We start from the raw sequence: 23675 nt of genomic DNA on the forward strand, positions 1-23675 counted from the left end.
AATAAGCACAAAGTTAATTACATAACCACACCTTTTGGGTTTACAACCTCATACACATATATGAACAATATCCATAGGCATAAAGCCTTTCATAATATAATATTAAATAACATTGTGAAGAATGAAAACTTCTTCACACTTCCAGCCTCACTATTGTCCCCGCTTGGACTACTAAAACTGGCACTGCTCCCTTAGAGGACATCGGCGCCAAACATGGCCTGTCCAACCATATCGAAAACACCAAGGTGATCCTCTATTCCAAGGTTGACTCGAGAACGCCTAAGTCTGGTTAGATTCTCCAAAGGACGAGCCTGATGAAATGAGAGTAGCCCAAGGCATCAACTACGCCTGCCTTATTAGGTCTACTACCTCTCCAAACAGTTGAACTTGGCGATATGGACTCTTCCTTCTCATCTTGACCAACACTATCGATAACGGTCTCCACGTGAGCCACTGCCTCTACCAAGGCATGGTAATCTCTATGCATTGCCCAGCAACTCTTCTCCAAATAGCATCACACAACCTCCCTTCGAACTCAAGACAACGTCGCTCCCTTGTTGCAACCAACTCTGGAGCAAATCACGACAAGTTAGTAAACCATGCTTCGAACTATACCAAAGGTGTAGTACCTTGGCGTAACTCCATAAACCGTTTTCGCAAAAGATATTATACAAATCAACCATTCAGAAGGTCTAGAGACATAATAGAAATGTTATGCTTTCATTCATCATAGTTAATATTACAAAAGATATCACATGTATTACACTTTTATAAATATCCATCTTGAAACCATAGCATGTAACTCTAGTTTAGAACAACAAAATAAATGCCCTATGGGCTTACATCTTTCCAAGTAATCACTTGGTTACAACAAAAGAGAGAGTCAGATGTTCTTTACAATTAAAGCCCTCGGCTTAAAAGAAGACATATAAACACAAAAATGAAATCACAAAAGTAGATCCTTTAGCCTCTAAGCCTCCCAAGCTATGTCATTGGAGGTGGCATATCACCTATACTTGAAAATGGTTTCCCAAGTAGGGTGAGCCAAAGCCCAGTAGAGATATGCTAAACCAAACATGAGAATTAACTAAAATATGAGCATCAGATAAATGTGCAACATTCTTAACCAACACATATTCTTTTCAAGGTCATTCAATATAGATAACTAATATCTCAATTCATTTCCATTCTACCATTTCGGGTAAATCAATTAGCCAAATTCATTATTATCAAGCAACCAATATGAGACTACAACTCAATGGTTCACAATTCAATACATTCATCAAATCCAATACTTCTATTTCTTGCCATTTTACGGAACCACGTCCGAGGGAACCGACACCCATAAATATATAAGATTTCTGGACTTTCACCCTGGACACTCCGGCCAACTTAATTATCAATGGAGTCCATCCCCTATCTCCTCCCAAACAATGGAGTACATCCCCTATCTCCTCACAAACAAAGATACATATACAATGTATTTAAACACTTTGCCATATACAATGACTAATCAAAACACATATTCAATGGTTTAATCAAACCGTCATATTCAATGACTTAATTTAATTGATTAGTTTCAATCATCCTAATTCTCATGCAGTTTCTACAACAATCATAGCTATTCTCCATCGATAGCCCAAAACAGATATATCTAAACAGATAAATAAATATATCAACAAATAATTTATCAAATTCCATAGGTGTGTGATTTATCAAACCAAACTACACCATTCAATCACATTCCCCCCAATTTCATAATTCCCAAACCAATTTCATTATTTACATAAATAGTTATTTCAACTCAACTTAGGGCAAAATTTCCCATTTTTCCAAAATATCAACCATTAGGTCCAAATCTCACCACTTCAACAATAAAGAACCTCATACACAAACCCCAAGGTTACTTTGTAAATCAACATGAAAAACCCTCTTTTAGTTTAGAACCCAAACCTTAACTTTTACCAAAATCTTCCCAAATCCCACCAATTATGCAAAATGACAAATATCTAGGTTAAAGCTCATATTAAAGAGTAGAATGTCCCTACCTCAAGCTTAGATGAGAGAGAAGAGAGAAAGCTCAAAAAAATGTGGTGACGAAACCACGTTTTGCTCCGATCAAAATGAAGCCCTTAACAAACTCTACATTTTATCTCAGAGGAGCAAGGTGAAAACATCACTCTAGGTGAGTAGATCTAGAGATTTAAGTGCAAAATTTGAGTTTTAGAGAGAGAATAGGGAGATCACGGTTTAAGAGAAAAAAATGGAAGGAAAAATCATGGGGGGAAAATGGTTTGGGCCTATTTATAGTAGTGAGGAAAAGCCCTAAGGTCAAATAAAATAATGGGCCCAAAAACCCCCTTAGATAGGGCCCATTCGAACCTGAAAAATCTGGAAAAAAAAACACGCAGTGGTCAACCCTTAGACAGGAGAGGGTCGACTCTATCTTCCAGCTACTAACACACAGACATAAGAGGGTCGACCCTCTCCCAGTCTGGTGTCTACCCTATCTTCCAGCAACCAACACACAGACATAAGAGGGTCGACCCTCTCCCAGCCTGGTGTCCACCCTATCTTCCAGCAACTAACACACAGACATAAGAAGGTCGACCCTCTCCCAATCTGGTGTCCACCCTATCTTCCAGCAACTAACACACAGACAGAAGAGGGTCGACCCTCTCTCACTCTGGTTTCTACCCTATTTTCCAACAACACTCCCAGAAACTTCACCAACAGGTAAGGTTTGACCCTTAGGAAGGCTGGTGTCGACCCTAGAATAGAATTTCTAAGTCTCCAAGGAACTTTTGACAAGAATAAGTGCGAACAACCAAACCCAACAAGTTTAAATTGGATTATACTCCTCCAAAACCAATGTACAACAACACCAAAGATTTCCAAAATAAAAATAAAGGATTTGAATACACTTCCCCAAAAGCTTTGAAAGATACAGGTGCTACAGGGGTAGACTCGATTCGCAAACCATCAATTGACGAAAGCTCGTTGCGTGATGATCTATAAATCGATGGGACAAAGTCTCAATAAATGGAAATAAAGACCAATGAAACCTCATCCCTATCATGGAGTTACCTCTCTAAGGAAGTTGTAGACATTGTTTCTCGAATCATTAACATCACTAATGAGTATGTAATGACTCAAGACGCAGTAGGTTTAATTAACGTCCAATTGAACCCAAACCAATTTTGTTACTCTTGTTGCCATTTTAGTCCAATTTTATTAGCCCTTTTTATTACCTTTCCATTCTTTAATCATTTTAGTCCAAAAATGAGAGTTATGTCCACTAAATGAGGAAAAGTGTCAAACAAGGAGTTATTCTTGGCATGAGAGAGATGTAATGCCTTGGTAATGAACCTCCGAAGAGATTAAACCATTCAGCATGGGCGGGTCTCTTTCACATGCCTTAAACAACACTCATTTGAAACGACTCTCAAACAAAGAAAACCAAGAAAGGAGGAAGGGTGAAGAGATGAGTATTACAAGTGTGAGCATATGCATGAAAGATATGAAAATAAAAGCTATCAACTCAAATAAGTTTATGTCTAAGGCCTAAACTACCAAACCTATGAGGACTACAACACTACAAGCATGCTATGCAAAGCATAAATGAAATAAATACATTAAAATAGTCCTAAAATAAGTAAAAACAATGTTGGAACTGAGTTGAAAAAGCTAAACAAAAGTAAGAAAAATGGAAAAGAATTAAAGCTACTAAGCAAACCATAGGAGGAGTGGCTAGCCCCTCCACCTTTTGGACCTCAAAACCACATATTTTAGCCTTTTAAAACTCTGAAAATTAGTGGCCAAAAGTTGAGAAAGAAGTGGAAACACAAGAACAAAAGCTTAGAAAACAAGGTTCAAAGAAGGGTGGTTAACCCCTCCACCTTTGGTAGCTTTAAGTCACAAGTTTTAACCTATAAAAATAGTCCAAAAATAGTATAAAAACAGCAAGAAAAGAGAAAGAAGAAGTAGTGTAAAGAAGGTAGAGGTTATACCTCTTGAAGAGATGTTACTCTTTGATTCACAAACCAACAAGTGATCACCCTCAAGAGCTGAGATTTTAGCTCAAGAACCTTAGCAAGGAGCTTCAAATTTTTGGTCTAAGAAGTGTTTGGGTAGTGTATATGTGTTGCAAGATAGAGAGTGAAAGAGCTTTTCAAGAATTTGAGCTTTCGTAATTTTTCTAACCTAAAAACATAAGGTATGGTCATGTATATATAGAAAAACAGGTTGTTATTTCAGAAATATTTGTATTGAGCCAACTGGTGTAGTGCATGCATATGGGGGGACAGCTGGCAACAAATATCTGTTCTGCCGAGAAATCTGGCTAGCGGGTTGGCCAAGTGGGAGATGGTCGGCCACTAAACGTTGGCTTGCTGGGACATATGGCTGGCCATCCACTCAAAATGGTTGTATTTCTAATTAACTAGCCAGCCGGCCACTACTACTTAAGTGGTCAGCCTGCTACTTGCAGACAAAATCTGTTTTCAAGCCTGACTTCAAACGGGTATATCTCTCTCATCCGGACTCGATTTTAGGTGATTCTTGAGTCTAAATTGAAGCCCCATAAATCTACTCTCCAATGGTGGTGTCCTAACATCTAAATTCTAAGTGTACAAATAGATATGCCTAATTTAGTGAAGGATGTTCATTTTTTTCTTAACGGTTTGATGCCCAACCTTTTCCTAAAATAGTTTTCTTCTCTCCCCTCATATTTTCTTCAACTCTAAACCTATAAATAAGATGTTTTTAAACATTTTTCAAAGAGTTCATGTCCCTTCTATTTATTTCCACTTTGTCCTTACTCGGTTTACTAAAATGTGCAGTATTTAAATCGAAATGCAAGCCTCAGAATATCGTAAACGTATTTGGAAAAATATTTTGAAAAGAGGGTTTTAAGGTCTAAAATAGTTTTGGTCAAAATGGGATGTAAGGTTGGGATTACAAACTCAAAAATTGAAACCTTTTGCTGAAGAACTTGAATGATTGTACAACGTCACTTTTCATCATTGAGTGTTCAAAGTGCGGCGCCCAAATCATAAGGGCGGTCAAAAATGGGGTGCCTATAGTTGCCCCTCTTTGATAGAGCTCAAAGTCATGGAATGACGTGAGTGAATGTCAACGCCCGAAGATGTCCCATTTTGACAAGGCCGTAAGACTTGGGCAAACAAACAAAATGCAGATGCAGATGGTTGCACCTGAGGGTTGCCTACGTATCCCTTTGTAAGGAATTAAACCAGCGTAGTTCAGGGACATAATGCAAAATGATACATAATGTAACGAAATAATCAAACCACAAGCAATGCAAAACACACAAATACCATAACGGAATGGAGATGCAAATCAAACTACATTTTATATAGAAAAGAAGTGGGCACAACCAAACAACGCCTAATCATAGGCCAAGTGCCTATATCCTCAATACTGGCCTCAGCGCAGTATAGGTGCTTACACATGATAAGACCATTAACGTGAAAAGGGTGCAAGCACATGCAATACTATGGCTTTCGTAGAAAGAGTACAATTAATTGGGTGGTATGATATAAGTGAGGAATGATCTGCTAGGGAAAGATAATGATCCTAAATGCTGAATGCAACAAGACAAAGCACAATGCAATGGATACAATGGATGAAGTGAATAAGGGGTGCAGACCAAACTACGTCTTACCTAGAAAGGGAATGGACACAAAACAGGCCTCGTATAACACAGAAAAGGTGCTGACACCCTCAATATTGGCCTCAGTACAGCATGGGTACTTACAGATGACAGAACCATGTTTTAACAAGGGAAAGTTATGAGCACATGCCAAACTAAGCTTAACATGGAAAGGATGCAGGCGATAAAATGGTATCATGTAATGGACAATGGGGTAGATGTATGTGATAGACGTATGTGATAGATGTAATAGATGTGATGTAATAAATAATAACTATGATGTAGCAGTTGGGAAGCGGCACTTTTAGAAAGTACCTAGCAGTGGCAATTAGCGATGACTCAACTTATGCTACTGTGGATCTTCTTCTTCTTTTCGGTTTCAAGACTTCTTCATTTATCTTGCGCTTCCAAATCACGGGTACTACTTTTCTCCAACAGGGTGACAGACTAGGTTGGTTTAGTATCCAAAATTAAGGTACATACAAGCTACCTTAACCTATAGGGCTACCATAGAGATTTCAAGCCGAGAATACACCCTTAGGTATTTAAACCAAACTTTACTCTAGAAAATTCCAAACCTTTGCGTTCTAGGCTTCAGCCATTCGAACTCTAGTTTCCACCGTCTTAGTTGATCTCCTAGGAACTCACTACAAACACAAACAGGTGGCTATACTGGACTGATTAAAGTCGTTCGGTGTGGCAACCGAATTCTTTTTTCCCTTTTCTTTCTTTCTTTTTCGCTTCCTTCTCCTTTGATCTTCATTGGAATTGAAATGACCGGAAATAGTTCCCTAAAAAGAGTCCCTATTCTTGTATTGTTTAGTGTTAATTTTCACTAGTTCCGAAGAGCGTGGGGTCAGGTCCAGAGTGGTCAGGGGTCAAACCAGAAAATGTTCTGGACTGGTTGGCAGGCCGTACGTGCAGGGGCCTAGGGCTGCACGTACGGGAGGGTGAGGCTGCACGTACGAAATTTAGGGGATTGTTTGACTTGCATACTGTAATATATACACGAGCGGAGTGAGGTGCTGGAGAGGAGCCCCGCACGTGCGGGAGTGAAGGCCGCACGTGCGGGAGGGACACTCCGCGTGTACGGGGATGGGCACCGCACGTGCGGTCGACCTAAGTCCGAAAATCTGTATTTTTGTATCATTTTGGCCGAGTTGTATCTCATTCTAGGGCTTCACACTCTCACTCTAAAGACCATTTTTCCTCCTCCTTCTCTCTAGAAACCCTCATCAAAACCCTAAAACTCTTTAATTCTTGTAATCTATTGGGTCCAAATTCATCACCATCCCTCTCAAGGCTTTGGAGATCTAAGCTAGAGTTCTTCTTGGGGTAGTGGAAGAGTGAAGGATCCTCCATTAAAGCTAGGGTTTCATCATCTCCTTCATCAAGCTTGAGGTAGGGATTTCTTGAGTTATATATGCATGTTTTGCTTTGTTGTTGATAATTTAAAAGCTCTGCTGTAGTTATTGTGATGATTTTGTTTTTCTCCAAATGTAAAGGAAGTTTTGAGGAGATGGGTTTTGATCTCACTCCTCCTTCTAGCTATGAGGTTGATCTTTTAAAAGACACATAACAAAATATGATTTTAGTTGGGTTTCATCATGAAATGAGAGATGTTTGGTTTTGTTGAAAAACCCTAGAAATTTGGGATTTTAGAAAATGATATGGAGACATCCATGGAATTCTTTCTCCTTTGATTTAAATGACTATTTGAGGTAGAATTCATAAGGGGGTTTGTATGAATGAAAATCTTATTGATGTGTCAATAATGGAGGATTTTTTTTATAAAACTATTGTTGGTTATATGATGATATATGATTGTGAGATGACAAAATGTTGTGCTCTATGGACTTGTGAAAATGATAAACATTGAGAATTTGTGCTTGAAAACATTACATGTAGACTAAAAGAGGCTATCCTGGTGAAAGTTGGGCATGATGAGAATTGGTTGTTGCTATGAGTTGATAGCATGGTTACCTTGTGAAATTGATATTGTTGTAGAGATAGTTGGAAAAAGAGTAGTACTATGAAGTATGGGAAAGATCATTGCATTGCACACTCTTTCATTTATTAATTATGCATTGCAAATTCTAGATTAAAGACATTTACCTTTGAAAGAGAATGATATTATAATAATGACCATGGAGATGTGTATGGGGTAAATACGGTGGTAAGTCCGAATAGGGGGTGTAGATGATTTGATAAGTTGGCCTGAGTGTCCATGGTGAAAGACCAGAAAACTGCGCAGATGGGTGTCGAGCCTTCCGGTTAATACCGGTAAAAATGACAGTTTGGTAGTACTTGTAGAGTCTACTTGTAGACACCAGCCTAGGGATTACCAGTGTCGTATTTACCGCCCCTATTGATTCAATGAAATGGAAGTTTTGAAATTATTGAGATTGTGAAATACTATTGTTAACATGGAAATTTTCAAGTTAAGCATTGAAATGAATTTCTTTCTTATAAAGGCATTGCATGGCATCATATATGCATTTTACATTGGGAGTTGCATAACTGTATATACTTTGGGAGAATTCTCTACTAGGCTTTATGCTCACCCCTACGGGATATTGTGCAGGTAAAGATGTGGTGATCTCGCCAAACTGAGGGCGTGGATATTTTTGTGAAGAGTAGCTAGCTCTCTCCTTTTTGTGTAAATTTTGTAAAGCCAAGGGCGAATGTGTTTGGATCCAAAGGATCATTTTGTGTAACCAGGCTCATGCCTTGGAAGATGTAAGCCCCTAAGGGCATTTATTTGTTTTGAGATTAGATGCTTTACATGCTATAGATTCATGTGTACTTTTATCATTGAATGTATATCCGCAAGTGAAACTTTGGTATAAACTCTTTTACTAGCTACATGAAGATGGAAGGATTATTGTTTTGATTTAGTACATGTTTATGAGAATGGGTTGTACATGTTGAATTATTTCGAGGCGTTACATTCGGGCATGACAAACACCAAAGAAATTGCACCTTTAGAGGATTCAAGGTCTCCTAGACCCAGTGAGTACACAAGACAGTGCGGGTGAGGTGCACAAAACAGTACGGGGTGAATGAATGCACAAAACAGTGCGATGAAAGGTGCACAAAATAGTGCGATACAAGGTGAATGCACAAAACAGTGCGATACAAGGTGAATGCACAAAATAGTGCGATACAAGGTGAATGCACAAAACAGTGCGATGTAGAGTGCACAAAACAATGCGATACAAGGTACACAAAATAGTGCGACACAAGGTGAATGCACAAAACAGTGCGATACAAGGTGAATGCACAAAACAGTGCAATGCAAGGTGCACAAAATAGTGCGATACAAGGTGAATGCACAAAACAGTGTGATACAAGGTGAATGCACAAAACAGTGTGATGTAAGGTGCATAAAACAGTGTAATGCAAGGTGCACAAAATAGTGCGATACATTACACTGTTTTAAGCATAGCACAACATTACATTCATGATCATAATCATGTTAATCTCATATACATTGTTAATATTATATCTACTGAGCATTAGTGTTCACCCTTTCGTAGAAAATCATTTTCAGGTGTTAGTGATTTGCCTCCACCTCGTTGAAGACTCATGATGTGATTTTTGGAGCACGAATGCTCCTTTATTTTGTTTGCCTATTTTTGTAAAGCATTGGTTTATATGTTTGGGTAGAGACCCATTCTTTTTGTAATAGGATTCTAACCATTGTAACTTGTAATCCATTAGGGCATTTAAATTTTGAATATTTATGTAGTATTGTATCATATGTTATAGATCCATGCTTTGGAAATTGTGAATGTGTAATCGTACGTAATCTCTTTTGTAAATCTCAAACAATAAAGAAATGAAATATAACAGGAAAAGAGAATTATTTTGTTTGTGATTATTGTTGAATCTTGATAAGATTATTGGCTTCCGTATGTCAATTTAATTTGATTTAAAAATAAATAACGAATACGATTTTGATTTGTTTCATTGGATTTTACGAAAATTGGGGCATTACAGGTGGCCTTTAGTGCGTTGAAAAGTCTGGAACTGTGGGACTTGCCCGCATTGACACATTTGTGGAAGGGTCCTACTCAACTTGTACGGCTTCGTAACCTGACTTTTCTAGAACTGGAGAGATGTGATAAATTGGAAAGCATGTTCTCATTATCCATAGGCAAAGATCTGATGCAACTACAGATACTTAAGGTATCTGAATGTCCTAAGATGGAAGTACTTATTTCGAGTGAAGAAGGAGCTCAAAATGAGATAGCATCAACAACAACAGAAACAATAGATAAAATTGTGTTTCCTAAACTAAAGGAATTGTATCTTAAAGGCCTACCAAGTTTTACTACTCTCTGCAAGGCTATGAATGGAATTGAGCTGCCGCAATTGAACGAGCTGATACTCTGGGAGATGCCAAAACTTAATAGTTTTTGCAATACTTCGAATAGCAATTACGATACTATTCAACCTCTCTTCAATAAGGTATGCTTCTTTGACTTGAGCTTATGTATTTGTTTATTTATGTAAGCTTCATTGCTGTGGGGCGTCTTCAAATTTTATTTATTATTTTGCTATTTTCATTTGACCTTTTGGGCTATAATGAGAACACAACATATTTTGGATCGAATATGTTGTTGGATGCAAAAATAAGAACATCAAACTACACCTAAAATTAATTAGTATTTAGGAACAAATTTCCGTTTTTATGTGTTGTATTTCTTTAGTAAAGTACATTTAATTCTTGTAGTTTGTTTATATCAATTTGGTTCTTATAATTTTAATTGCATCAATTTTACCTTGCAATTTTGCACATGGTATCAATGTAGTCTAATTGACAATATTTCATTTAGAAATGGGACTAAAATTAAGGGACAAAATGGTTTTTTAATTCCCTTCAATGTTATTGAAGGATTCGCATCCAATTTGAAACGATTCATTTCCTTTTTAATAGATCATTTTGCCTTCGATTTTTATTCAAATTTTTAACGGTTATTATCACTCTGACTGGATTGACATAATTTGAAAAATTAAAGGTCAAAACTTATATAACAGAAACCAAATTGAGATGAGACTAGATATCATTTGCCCCAGTGCCGGCCCTCGGCATGGGCCAACAAGGCCATGGCCTAGGGCCCCTCAAAATAGACCTAAAAAAGGGGCCCTTCTATTATGGTTTAGTGTAATATATTAGGTATGTTTTAAGTTCAAAAAAAATTAAAGAAGGCCCAAACTAACTCAAAATAAATTGACAAAAATTGAAAGGCCCATTAAAAAAAATTAACATTGTTATCCATTGAAAATAGACCCAAAAAAAAGGGTCCCCTCCTATTATAGTTTATTGTAATATATTAGGTATGTTTTAAAACCCCAAAAAAAAAAAAAAAAAAATTAAGGAAGATCCAAACTAACTCAAAATAAATTGACCTATTAAAAAATTGAAAAGCCCATTTAAAATAATTAGCATTGTTATCCATTGAAAATGATTTTGCAAAAAAACTAGATTATGGAAGTATGATTGATTTATTTACTTCTAAAAATGCAAGAAGAGCGAGGATCAAGCAACACTTATTAATTGTTATAATGTAATACTAAGTATTTTTTATGATTTTGACACAAATATTTTGTCTTTTATCTTCATTTTTTTTTTTTCATTTTCTTTTCATTCAATGAAAAAAAAAATGTGAAGGGCCTCAAAAATTTATTAGTTAATTATTGGCTTTGGGCCTTGGAAATCTCGGGGCTGGGCCTGATTTGCCCTATTTCTTTTGATTAAAAATTTAGCTAAACTAATATGAATAGGGTTGTAATTTTGCGAACTTTGACCAAATTATTTAAATGGTAAACTACCAATGGGTTCTAATAGTTAGATTTAATTTCTATCAAATCCCATTGAAAATAAAACTTAGTAAAATCATTGCTAAAAATATTTTTTTTGTGATGATTTTTTGCATGTCGCTAAAAATTAACAATTAGTGATTTTTTTTGTCATGGCTTTTATAAATTGTCTTTAAAACATACAATTAATGATATTTTTTTGTAACAAAATTTTTAAATTGTCGCTAAAGCTTATAATTAGTGACATTTTTTAACTATTGCTGAAAATTAACAATTAATGACGTTTTTTAATAGTGTTTGATGAAAAACACCATTAATTCTCATAGGACCTAGTGGACAATAAGTCCACCTTTTAGGACCTATATATAAGTTCCCTTATTTAAAAATACTAAGTAAAAATCCATATATGTTTCGAATGTCCATTTTTCAAGTTCTACATGATTTCAGTACTCTTTTACTTAATTATATTTGAATATGAACTTAATCTATTTCTCTTATGTTAAATTTATTGAACAAAATTTAGATTTCATGTTATGTACTTTTACATTATTATGTTTGACATTTTGTATTTTGAATTTCTATTTCTGAGACTATTGTTTTTAATATTAACTTTTTTAACAAATCGGAAAAGTTATCCATAATTATAATTCGTAAAGTAAAGAAAATTAAATAAATTCAACAATAGGAAAATTTTTCATACCAACTTAAAACTAATATAAAAATTAGTATATATATTGGATCATGCTTTAAAACTAAACAAAAATCCTAATAATCATTTTGAGCCTCGCTTAATGTGATTTTGAAATAAAAACATGCTTATTGATATGTTTTCTTAAAGTTGTGTGAAGATTTAAAAATTCAGGGCTTCGGTTGCCGCCGCCGTTACGCTATGACAGTTACACCCCTCAACCGCGTCTGCATTATTGCTACCATTTCAGTAACCGCCACTGTTATTTAAAACCTTTGTTATTTTTAAATTGAGAACACTCTAAATTGTTTTCAAACCCTTGAAAATTTGAGAAATGAAAAATGTGATTTTGAATAGGATTAAATTTTTGGAATAATGTGAAAATTGGTGATCTATTATGGAGATTGTGAATTTCCTTGGAGATATTAGTTATCATGAATTTATTGGATTTATTGGAAATAATAGAAATTATGAAATATGGGATATATGTTGAGAACTGATGAGTTTATTGGAATCTCATACTATTTTGGAATTCTTGAGAATGTTGAGTTATGTTCTAAATATATTTTCGTATTGGAATATTTTGTTACAGATTATTGTTTCATGCATCCATTGCACTCCCATGGCCTTACATTGAGATTATGCTATTATTTTGAAAATGTTGGAAATGTTGATAACGTGGTAAATCTGGAAAGGGGATGTAATTGTGGATTTGAGAATTAAGTTGGTTTGAGAGTAATGATGAAAGTCCTAAAACACGAGCGGAGTAGGTATCAATTTCGTTCTAGTTAGTAGTCGTTAAAATGGTATTTGGTGGTGCTTGAGACCTACTTCCAGATACGTACCAGGGAATTCCAATGTCTTATTTACTACCCTGATGTTTTGAAATGAAATTGTTGAAATGAATATTGTTTTGAAAGTAGTGCATTGAGCATCCTATTGAAAAAAAAAAAAAAAAAAAACCCTTATATTTTAAGCATAGCGCATCATTGCATTCATGATCATAATCATGTTAATCTCATATAGATTGTTAATATTATATTTACTGGGCATTAGAGTTCATCCCATTATGGAAAATCATTTTTAGGTGTTGGTGATTTGCCTTCGCCTCGTTGAAGGCTCGTGATGTGATTTTCGGAGCACGAATGCTCTTTTATTTTGTTTGCTTATTTTTGTAAAGGATTGGTTTATATGTTTGGGTAGAGACCCATTCTTTTTGTAATATGGTTCTAACCATTGTAACTTGTAATCCATTAGGGCATTTAAATTTTGAATATTTATCTAGCATTGTATTACTTGTGATAGATCTATGCTTTGGAAATTGTGAATGTGTAATAATACGTAATCTCCTTTGTAAATCTCAAACTATAATGAAATGAAGTATAACAGGAGAAGAGAATTATTTTGTTTATGATTATTATTGACTTCCGCATGTCAATTTAATTTGATTTAAAAATAAATAATGAATACGAGTGTGATTTGTTTCATTGGATTTTATGAAAATTGGGGCATTACAGGTGGTCTTCAGTGCGTTGAAAAAGATGAACTTATGGGACGTGCCCACAGGGACACATTTGTGGAAGGGTCCTACTCAACTTGTACGGCTCTGCAACCTGACTTTTCTAGAACTGGAGAGATGTGATAAATTGGAAAGCATGTTTTCATTATCCATAGCCAGAGATCTAACGCAACTACAGATACTTAAGGTATCTAAATGTCGCATGATGGAAGTACTTTTTTCGAGTGAAGAAGAAGGAGCTCAAAATGAGATAGCATCAACAATAATAGAAACAACAGATAAAATTGTGTTTCCTAAACTAGAGGAATTGTATCTTATAGGCCTACCAAGTTTTACTGCTCTCTGCAAGGCTATGAATGGAATTGAGCTGCCGCAATTGAACGAGCTGATACTCTGGGAGATGCCAAAGCTTAATAGTTTTTGCAATACTTCGGATAGCAATTACGATATTATACAACCTCTCTTCAATAAGGTATGCTTCTTTGACTTAAGCTTATTTATTTATTTATGTAAGCTTCATTGCTGTGGGGTGTCTATAAATTTTATTTATTATTTTGCTATTTTCATTTGACCTTTTTGTCTATAATGAGAGCACAACATATTTTGGAGTGAATATGTTGTTGGATGCAAAAATAAGAATGTCAAACTACACTTGAAATTAATTTAGTATTTAGGAACAAATTTCCATTTTTATGTGTTGTATTTCTTTGGATAAATTACATTTAATTCTTGCAGTTTGTTTTATATCAATTTGGTTATAATTTTAATTGCATCAATTTTACTTTTCAATTTTGCACATGGTATCAATTTAGTCTAATTGATAATATTTCATTTAGAAATTGGACTAAAATTAAGGGACAAAATGGTTTTGAAATTCCCTTCAAAGTTATTGAAGGATTCGCATCCAATTTGAAACGATTCTTTCCTTTCTTAATAGATCATTTTGCCTTTGATTTTTATTCATTTTTTTAACAGATATTATCACTTGGACTAGATTGACACAATTTGAAGAATTAAAGGGCAAAATTAATATTACAGAAACCAAATTGACATGAGAGACAATTATAGAGACTATTGGTATAATTTGCCCTATTTCTAAACCAATATGAATTGGACTGTAATTTTGCGAAATTTGACCAAATTATTTGAAGGGTAAACTATCAATAGGTCCTAATAGTTGGACTTAATTCCGATCAAGTCCTAGTAAATTTGTCGCTAAATCTTACAATTAGTGACATTTTTCTATGACAAATTTTTCAAACTGTCATTGAAAGTTGAAAATTAGCGACTTTTTGTAATGATTTTTTTAAATTACCGTTAAAACTTATAATTATGACATTTTTTGTGACAAATTTTTCAAATTGTCGCTGAAAATTAATAATTAGTGATGTTTTTTTAATAGTATTTGATGAAAAATGCCATTAATTCTCACAAGACATATTGGACAATAAGTCTATACATTAGGCATTACACGCAAGTCCTCTTATTTAAAAATACTAAGATTGTATTTTGGATGGAAGAATTTAGGGGAAATTACATATACACATACACACACACACCCAAAAAAAGACCCTTGTAACAAAATAAACCATGAGTTTTGATTTTGTCAATTTAAAACCTGTATTTTTGATTTGTTTTTAATCTGAATCATTTGCCTATTTTTGTTAAGTAAAATCGATAAAAAAAAAAAGGGTATGTTAGTCATTAAACTCAATGAAAATGGATATTTTGGACATTTTATGTATATCTACATTGAGTTTAATAACTAAAATACTATTTTTTGGGGGGTGAATTTTAGTTAACAAAAGTAGGCAAATGATTTAGATTGAAAACAATTTAAAAAAAATTAAGGTTTCAATTGATAAAATTGAAAACTTAGAATTTATATTGTTGCAAGGGTCAACCATTGGAGGTTTTATTTATTTATTTATTTATTTATTTTTTGTAATTATCCCTTCAATTTAAAATAAAGGGTTTTGAGGTTAAGGAACAACCATTAGTCCCTATAGTTTAAACGAAATGTCAGTTTAGTCACTATAGTTTCAATGTAAACCCTATATTTTCAATTTTGTTACAATGCAGTCTCGCTATCATTCACCGTTAGAATTTTGCATGGATAAATGCCACATGCAAAACTAAACTAACATCATTTTGTTGCACACCCCCAAAAAAATAATTTTGAAACAAAACGCAAGAGCGAAGCATAGAAGCACCAGAGAAAAGACCCGCAGGCGAGAGAGAGAATAAGGTGCTTGACCGATACTACCCCTCCACTATTTGACCACCCTACTACCCCCGCTAACACCAACGTTGGCGAGATCGAAATAGAAATAGAGATAGATACAGAGAGAGCTTGCGACAACAATGGCGGTTGGAAAGCGGCGGGTGGGGGTTGGAACGGGTTAGAGAGGCTCGTCGGAGTTGAGATGGGGGGAAGGATTGGTAGGGATGGGGCTACAGTGGGAAGATGAGGTGGATCTCCTAGAGGGGGTTGCCAGAGATGTTAATGGCATATTTTAGGAAATGAGAGGGATGTGATGGGATGGGAAATGAGGGGTGATTGCCAGAGGTGGTCGATGTGAGAAAGGAAGGTGAAGAAGTGCTCTGTTTGCACTGTGGGTCTTCTTCTCTCTGGCTTTTTCGTCTCTTCTACGTTTCGTTTCGTTTCATTATTTTTTGTGCGCACACCAAAATGGCGTCATTTTGGTGCACTACACAAACATTACAAGGAAAAACACTGCAGGAGACTTGGACTTATTTGAGTAGTGGTTCCAAAGAGATTTTTATAATTTATAAGGTTTTTGATTTACTTAAAATTCTTGGGAAGAACTTTTGAAATGATTAGTTTTACAATGTTATTTTGTAGGGTTAATCATCTAAAAGTCCTATTGATAAGGTTGATATTCCATTAAGTCCTTCCTTTTTTTTAGGGTGACTCTATTTACACACCACAAATCCTTTCAGTACATATCACCTACTCTATTCACACCACACAGAAATTAAAGCTTTTAATTGTGTCTCAATACACACCACTAATTTTTAAATAATACCAAATTATTCTCATCGTCTTTGACCCTAACCCTAACCCAAAACCTTGTCCATCACTGGCCATCAGCCATTGACCTCCATCCCTTTCCCCTCCTCGTCACAACCCTCATCTTCGCCCCTACCACTGCTGCCCCACCACTATCGCAACCCTCATTGCCGCCATGCATAGTCGTTGCAACCCCACAAATCCCTCTCTATGAACTACGCATGGTTGGCCATCAGATGTAGGCGAGTTGCGATGATGGTGGTCTCCGCCTGATGAGAGGGGCGATGGTAATAGGTTATTGTAGTAGTAGTGAGAAAGAGAGAGAGGCTGCACAAATGGTGGAGGAAAAGAGAGAACAAAAGATTGTTTAGGGCAACACAAAACACTCAAGGGTAAAAAAGGAAAAATAATAGATAGGCCAGGACTTATGTGTACATAAGGTTCTAAGTCAGAACCTAATGGGTAATAAAATCCAAAAACAGAACCGGCTGGTAGATAACCCAATTCATTAGTACCTTATACTATATTATTCAAATAGACCCAATAAGCATTGGGGCCCAATTTTTTTTTTATTTTATTAAGCAAAATTTTTTATTTAACAAAATTAATTGAAAAAGTAAAATTCTTAATTGCTCTCTCATACAATAATAAAATTATATGAATTAATTAATAAAATAAAATTGAGAATACTTATAATTTTCCAAACCACAAGGGGAATCCGTATTTTAAGAAAATTTTAAAAGATATATTTGTAATTTATCATAAATTTTTTTATTGATTGTGGCCTAGTCTAAAGGGCCCCTAAAAAAATTCTTGTACTAGCAACGAACAATTTTTAATTTTTTCATATATATGTGTTGTTGGGCCAAATTGAATATATATATATATATATATATTGAACAAATCTTTCCTTTGATCAATAATGTTGCAAGAATTATCGAATGGATTAGTTATATTATCTATTGAAAAAGATTTGGTAAATAAATTAGATTATGAAAATTTAATTAGTTATTTTGCTGCTAAAATGTGATAGTTGGGTCAATTGTAAACTGAATATTGCTAAATTATAAAATAACAACATCAAATTTTTATCCTTTTGAGAGTTTGCAATGATTTCTTTTAATCTTAATATATGGAAGTAAATTTTAATTTATAATTTTAACGATTATTTGTGCAAGTAAACTTTTTTGTGACTATTAACAAATAAAAAAATTATTAGTACTTATCATTTTATCTATAAAATTTTTACAAAAAAAGTAGTGTAAATTATAAATACCTCTTAAGGTTTGCTTAAAATATAGATTACCTCTGTGGTTTAGAAAATTATAAATATCCCATTGTTAAAAAATTTTATTTAACAAAATTAATTAAAAAAATGAAATTTGTAACTGCTCTTTTATTCAATAATAAAATTACCTAAATTATTAATTGAAATAAATTTCTGATATCATTAAATCTCGTTAATTGGTTTGATGATTTATTAATACAATGCTCTATTTGTTATGAAATTAGAAACTTTAAGAGACATGCTATAATTTTCAAAATCACAGGAAGCAATTCATATTTTAAGCAAACTTCATGGGATGTATTTGTAATTTACCCAAAAAAGTATATGTAAGAGGGCCTCATTTCATAGTTTGCCTAAGATATGATAAATCTCAAGGCTGGCCCTACCTCTACCTCCCTAAGCCACCCTGATCTGTGTGTGTGTGTGTGTGTGTGTGTGTGTGATAAACCTATTTTGTTTTTAGGTGAGTTTGCCCTCGATAGAGTAGAGAAAATTTATAAGTTCACCTCTAATCTGTCATTCCCCGATTTTCAAAATATTAATAAAGCAAAAATTAATTAATTTAAGCTTGATATTTTAATAGAAAACATTCTTGTTAACCTTATTCTTTCTCAATGTTAATAGTATTGAAGAAATAGAAAAGTGCATTCAATAAAATGTGTCTTTACAATACAATGAGAGGCCTATATGTAAGCAAGGAAGAGTGGTCAGTAAGTAAGAGTCGTCACCAAGAAAGCTAGCAATAGAAATCGTAATATGGTAAAACCTAATTACAGTATCTATTATATAGTGAATATAATATATATATATATACAATATTCACTAACAGTCTCCGTCAAACTCAAGGTGGTTGCAAAGAGACCAATTGGAGATTGGAAAGAGAAACTACAGAAAATAAAATAAAATAAAAATAACAATGTTGGAAGGCAATTTATTGTCATGCCTGATCGTTGTAGGAGTTTATGGTCATATTGGATCATTGTAGGAGCAACTGAAGCTAATGCCAAAAGACAGTTTATGGTTGTACATGACCATTGTAGTAATTGAGTGCGCCAGGGGGTAGCTTAAGACAGAATGCATCAGGGGCCGACTTAGGTAGTGCGCCAACGGGTAGCTTAGGCGGTGGTGCGCCAAGGGACAGCTTGGGTGTTTGCATGGTGTATCACCTTGCTCACCATGATATAAGTATATTACCCCTGCCCCCTCAAGCTCAAATAGGTTTGAAGATATAAATCAATTTGAGGTCGAAATATAGGGAAAGACAGAGTGGAGCAGAAGAAAGAGAGAGATCATATTCTAAAACAAAAAAATTGTAGAAAGGAATTTTCATTTTAATAGTGGGACAAGCTTGTGTGATTGAGTTGAAAAACATATTGTTTTGTTTGAATAGAAAGAGTATACCTGAGGGAAAGAGAATTTTGGATGGGTTTAATTAAAAAATTGTGGGTTTGGGAAAGTGTGTAGGATGGGTTTGATTAAAAAAATGAGAGTGTAGGTGAGAGAGGGGTAAATCAAAGAGAGGAAGAAAAAGATCTTGAATGTGGGTTGGTGGTTGAGCAACAGCGAAGGACGGCGACGATGGGCTGGAACTGCTGGCGCCATGGTTGGAGCTGTAATTGGGGTGATGGAATAGACGTCCGAGGTAGAGGCAATGGCAGGAGCTGCGGTGAGTAATGGCGGTGATGGTTGGAGAAAGAGACGAATGTATGGCTGTGAGATACTCAGGTTCAAGGACTAAGGGGTTTGGGATGCAAAGATAGCAAATAGGACTGAGATCCAGCGAGCAGCCAAGGAAAGGTTGTTGCCCGGTAAGGCGAAGAATAGCAAGAACTTAACCTATAGTTCTGATACCATGTTAGCAGTATTGAAGAAATAGAAAAGTGTATTCAATAATGTGTCTCTTCACAATACAATAAGAGGCCTATATATAGTCATGTAAGAGTGGTCACCAAGAAAGCTATCAATAAAAATATTCTAATATGGTAATACTTAATTACAGTATCTAATATTTTTTTTTATCAGCAAAGAAAAGACTTTATTGATGAAAAGTAAAATTACAAGCATAACTTACATCAACAAAGGAGGGAAGTGCACAAAGTATCATAGCTAGAGTCGACAATCCCAATTAGGTTGGCATGAAAAAGCAAGCGCAATCCTATGCTAGCACTTGACCAAAGAATTGGAGAGGGACCAATCAAAGGAAAAACAAAACACAAAAAAACAACAAACAAGGATCCCACTCAATCATTTTACTTGATCATATTTACTTAAATTGTCAAAAATTTGATTTACATGGTAAAACGTGTTTGGAGGCCAATATTTTATTAAACTCAAAAATATATTCTATTTTTTCTTGTTAATTTTATCTTGCAATGAAATGATAAAATCAATGATTTTCAAGTATAGTGAGCTTGCATTACAAAACGCGTATAATTTCATGAAAAATGATACATAAGTCCACGAATTTTTTAGATCCAATGATATGTAAATAATATGATTGGTTAATAATTAGAGAAGATATGAGAGAGAATGTCGCCTTAGATATCTTAATTGATTGTCACATCATTGAACTTAAAAAGTGGGTCTAATTTTTAAACTTGTATAGAGCAGTACTCCAATTTTATAGTTTTTGAAGAAAATAATTTTAATTTAAAAAACGATGAAATTCACTTAAGATCATGACTAAGGGGTTAGCAACTTCATTATCTAAACCACACTCGACACAAACAGAATCAGAAATTCTGCTATGTTATTTTCAACATTAAATGAACGATATTTAATGGATTTTTTTTAATGGAAATAAAATATGTTGTGTTTTAACTATATTTGTAACCCTGTGAATGGACTTTGTAGGTTAAATTAATTACCATTGAGAAATTGGCGATCGCTGGAATGGATAACATGATAGAGATATGGCCTGGGGAACTTCAACCTGAAGTGAGATACATGAATATTTGGATGTGTCGTAAGCTATCGAATATTCTTTTTCCGTCCAATGTGATTAAGGGCATGCAGAGTCTTGAACTACTTAGTGTGGAGAGGTGTCAATCTGTGGAAGTAGCATTTGATCTTGAAGAAATAATTGTTAGGGAAGGCTATCTAGATATCGTACTCCCTTCATTAACAAAATTGGTCCTACGTTATCTACCAAAGTTGACACATGTTTGGAAGAGCAACTTACTAAGAATTCCAAGCTTTCAGAACCTGACATCCTTAACAGTAGTGGGTTGTAGTAGTTTGAGATATATATTCTCATCTTCTCAAGCTAGACTTCTTGTGAAACTACAAGAAATAATTGTAGGTGCATGTGGTGTGTTGGAAGCGATTGTTAATGAGGAACCCAAAGTAGATGATGAAGTTGCAACAAATATAATCATGTTCCCTCAACTAAACAGTCTCAGACTCTATCATCTGCCAAACCTCAAGAGTTTATGTCCCCAAGCTTACACATTTGAAGGATCATTCTTCGAGGAGATAAAAGTAATCAACTGTCCCAACATGAGGGCACTCCCTTCATCATTGCAGCGAATGCTAGAGCCACAAGAGCGCAATGTTCGAGAAGTGAAATTTTTTAACTCAGTTCAACACCATCTCTTGGATAGAAAGGTAAGTGAGTTGTCTTAAAATTATAGTATTCAACATTATCAACTCATTCTGTCAAAGAAAATATTTATAATATCCATTAAACTAAGGACAAACCTCTAAATGTTTGAAGAGGAAAGAATTGTTGGGTACACAAAATCAAGGAGAATAAACTCTTTAGCATTGATGCGGTCAAAGATTTTGTCAAGAAAAATTATCCATTCTTTTAAAAAATAAAAATTAGACATAATTTTTTGGGATTATTACATCCCAGTTGATGTCAGGAAAAAAATAAAAATAAAATACAAGTCCATGAAAAAGTTTACAATTTTGATTATGAATATATATAAAGTTTCTCACTAATTTCTAATTATTTTTTCAAAACTCTATTGATATGATATTTTCCCTAATTTTTTTCTATAATGATGTAATGGTGACATTTTTTGTAATTAAATGTCATTTTAATGGGCACATGATTTTAAAAGGACAAGTCTCAGTGCAACCACATCATTATGTATACAAATTTTATATATTTTTCTATTTGTATATCATTAATTATTCTTTGGTCAATTGTTCCCAGCTCCCAAATAAATGGTGTTTAACACTAAGGGAGTGTTTGTTTGGACGGATTAGATAGAGGCAGATTGCAATACAATAGACTGTTAGTTCTAAATAATTAGTCCCTGAAATATTTTGTTGGAAATGATGTGTATTTAACTATTAGTCCGATCTTATTTTTTTAACCAAACAATGGATTAGTAAATATGTCACTAACACAATTGAGGTGATAACAATTGCAGTTTAGTTTAAGCACCATGGGAACACTTGATGTCACAGGAATAGATGAGCCAACTGAGATATGGCACAACCAACTTGAAGTCGGACGCCTTGACAAAGTAAGATTCATGCGGGTCCAGTGTTGTGGAAAATTATCAAGTGTTGTCTCATCCAAGTTAATGCAAAGGCTACACAATATACGAGGGCTAAAAGTATGGTGGTGTGATTCATTGGAAATGATATTTGATCTGCAGGAGGGTGTATGTGCTGATGTTGCTGAGAAAGAAACATTAATCACTCAGTTAAGCGAATTGAAATTGAAGTATTTGCCCGAGTTGACCCACATATGGAAGAATATTTTGCAACAAACTCATTGTTTCCAAAATCTAAGTTCTCTAAGAGTGCAGCACTGTGACAACCTGAGATATATATTCACAATTTCCATGGCCAACGTTCTTGTGAATCTAGAATATCTAACAGTTCAACATTGCAAGAAGGTAGAAAAGATTGTCACCAGGGAAAACGAAGAAGAAATCTTTTCACGAGAAATTCACTCTGTCTACCTTGCAAATCTTCCAAGTCTCGTGTGCTTTGGGCCGAATGTAAATGATACTAAAATTCCAGCCAAAATAATCAAAGCAAGCCTCTGCCCCAAATTTCCAGGTAAAACTCCAATTATATATTTGCAAGTTTTCGGCAAACCCAAGAAGACAACTTCACTACTCAATTTTTTTAGCTATACATCTTACAGCTAAGAAAAAAGTAGTTATGATAAGGTTGTATTTGATTCACTAATATGAAAATATATGTTCTAATGGAATGACCGTCCTATTTCATTTAATTTCAATGAATCAAACATAAGATAAAGGAATACAAACCTATGGCATGTCCAATGATAATTGGACAATGTTAGGAATCTGTACGGGGAGGAAATATTCGTCGTTGTCCGTACTCTTTTCATCCAAGCTCTGAATCTATCCGATCAACCTGAGAACACAACGGCGGTGAGCTACCCGGCGGTGTGTTGCCGGAAACCCCTCTGACAGTCAAGTTAGCACAAACTCAGAGAGAGAGAGAGAGAGAGAGAGAGAGAGAGAGAGAGAGAAGCTCAATGAATGTAAGTCTATCTTACCAAACGATGTTTTTGCCCTGCATGGGGGGCACAGTCATGCTTATATACTTTCTGCACTCAACTCTGCACCCATTAGTTTCTTTACACGTGGAGCTGCTCTCCTATTTGTCAGCACAAATCCAGCGAACACCACCTAACTAAACTGCCAGACAACATTA

General features: G+C 34.8%; 1 protein-coding gene across 1 annotated transcript in view; it reads left to right on the top strand.

Annotated features, from left to right (window-relative positions):
- Positions 1-23675, top strand: part of LOC114282126 (putative disease resistance protein At4g19050) — a 121196-nt gene that overhangs the window by 76145 nt on the left and 21376 nt on the right. Inside the window, exons 2-6 of the mRNA XM_082890148.1 lie at positions 9573-9585; positions 9674-10144; positions 13703-14176; positions 20880-21632; positions 22409-23048. Of these exons, the coding sequence (XP_082746274.1) occupies positions 9573-9585; positions 9674-10144; positions 13703-14176; positions 20880-21632; positions 22409-23048 (2351 nt within the window). The remainder of the gene's footprint in view (positions 1-9572; positions 9586-9673; positions 10145-13702; positions 14177-20879; positions 21633-22408; positions 23049-23675) is intronic.

The sequence above is a fragment of the Camellia sinensis genome, chromosome 10, assembly GCF_055761805.1.
Source record: "Camellia sinensis isolate YWXY chromosome 10, ASM5576180v1, whole genome shotgun sequence".
NCBI classification, from domain to species: domain Eukaryota; kingdom Viridiplantae; phylum Streptophyta; class Magnoliopsida; order Ericales; family Theaceae; genus Camellia; species Camellia sinensis.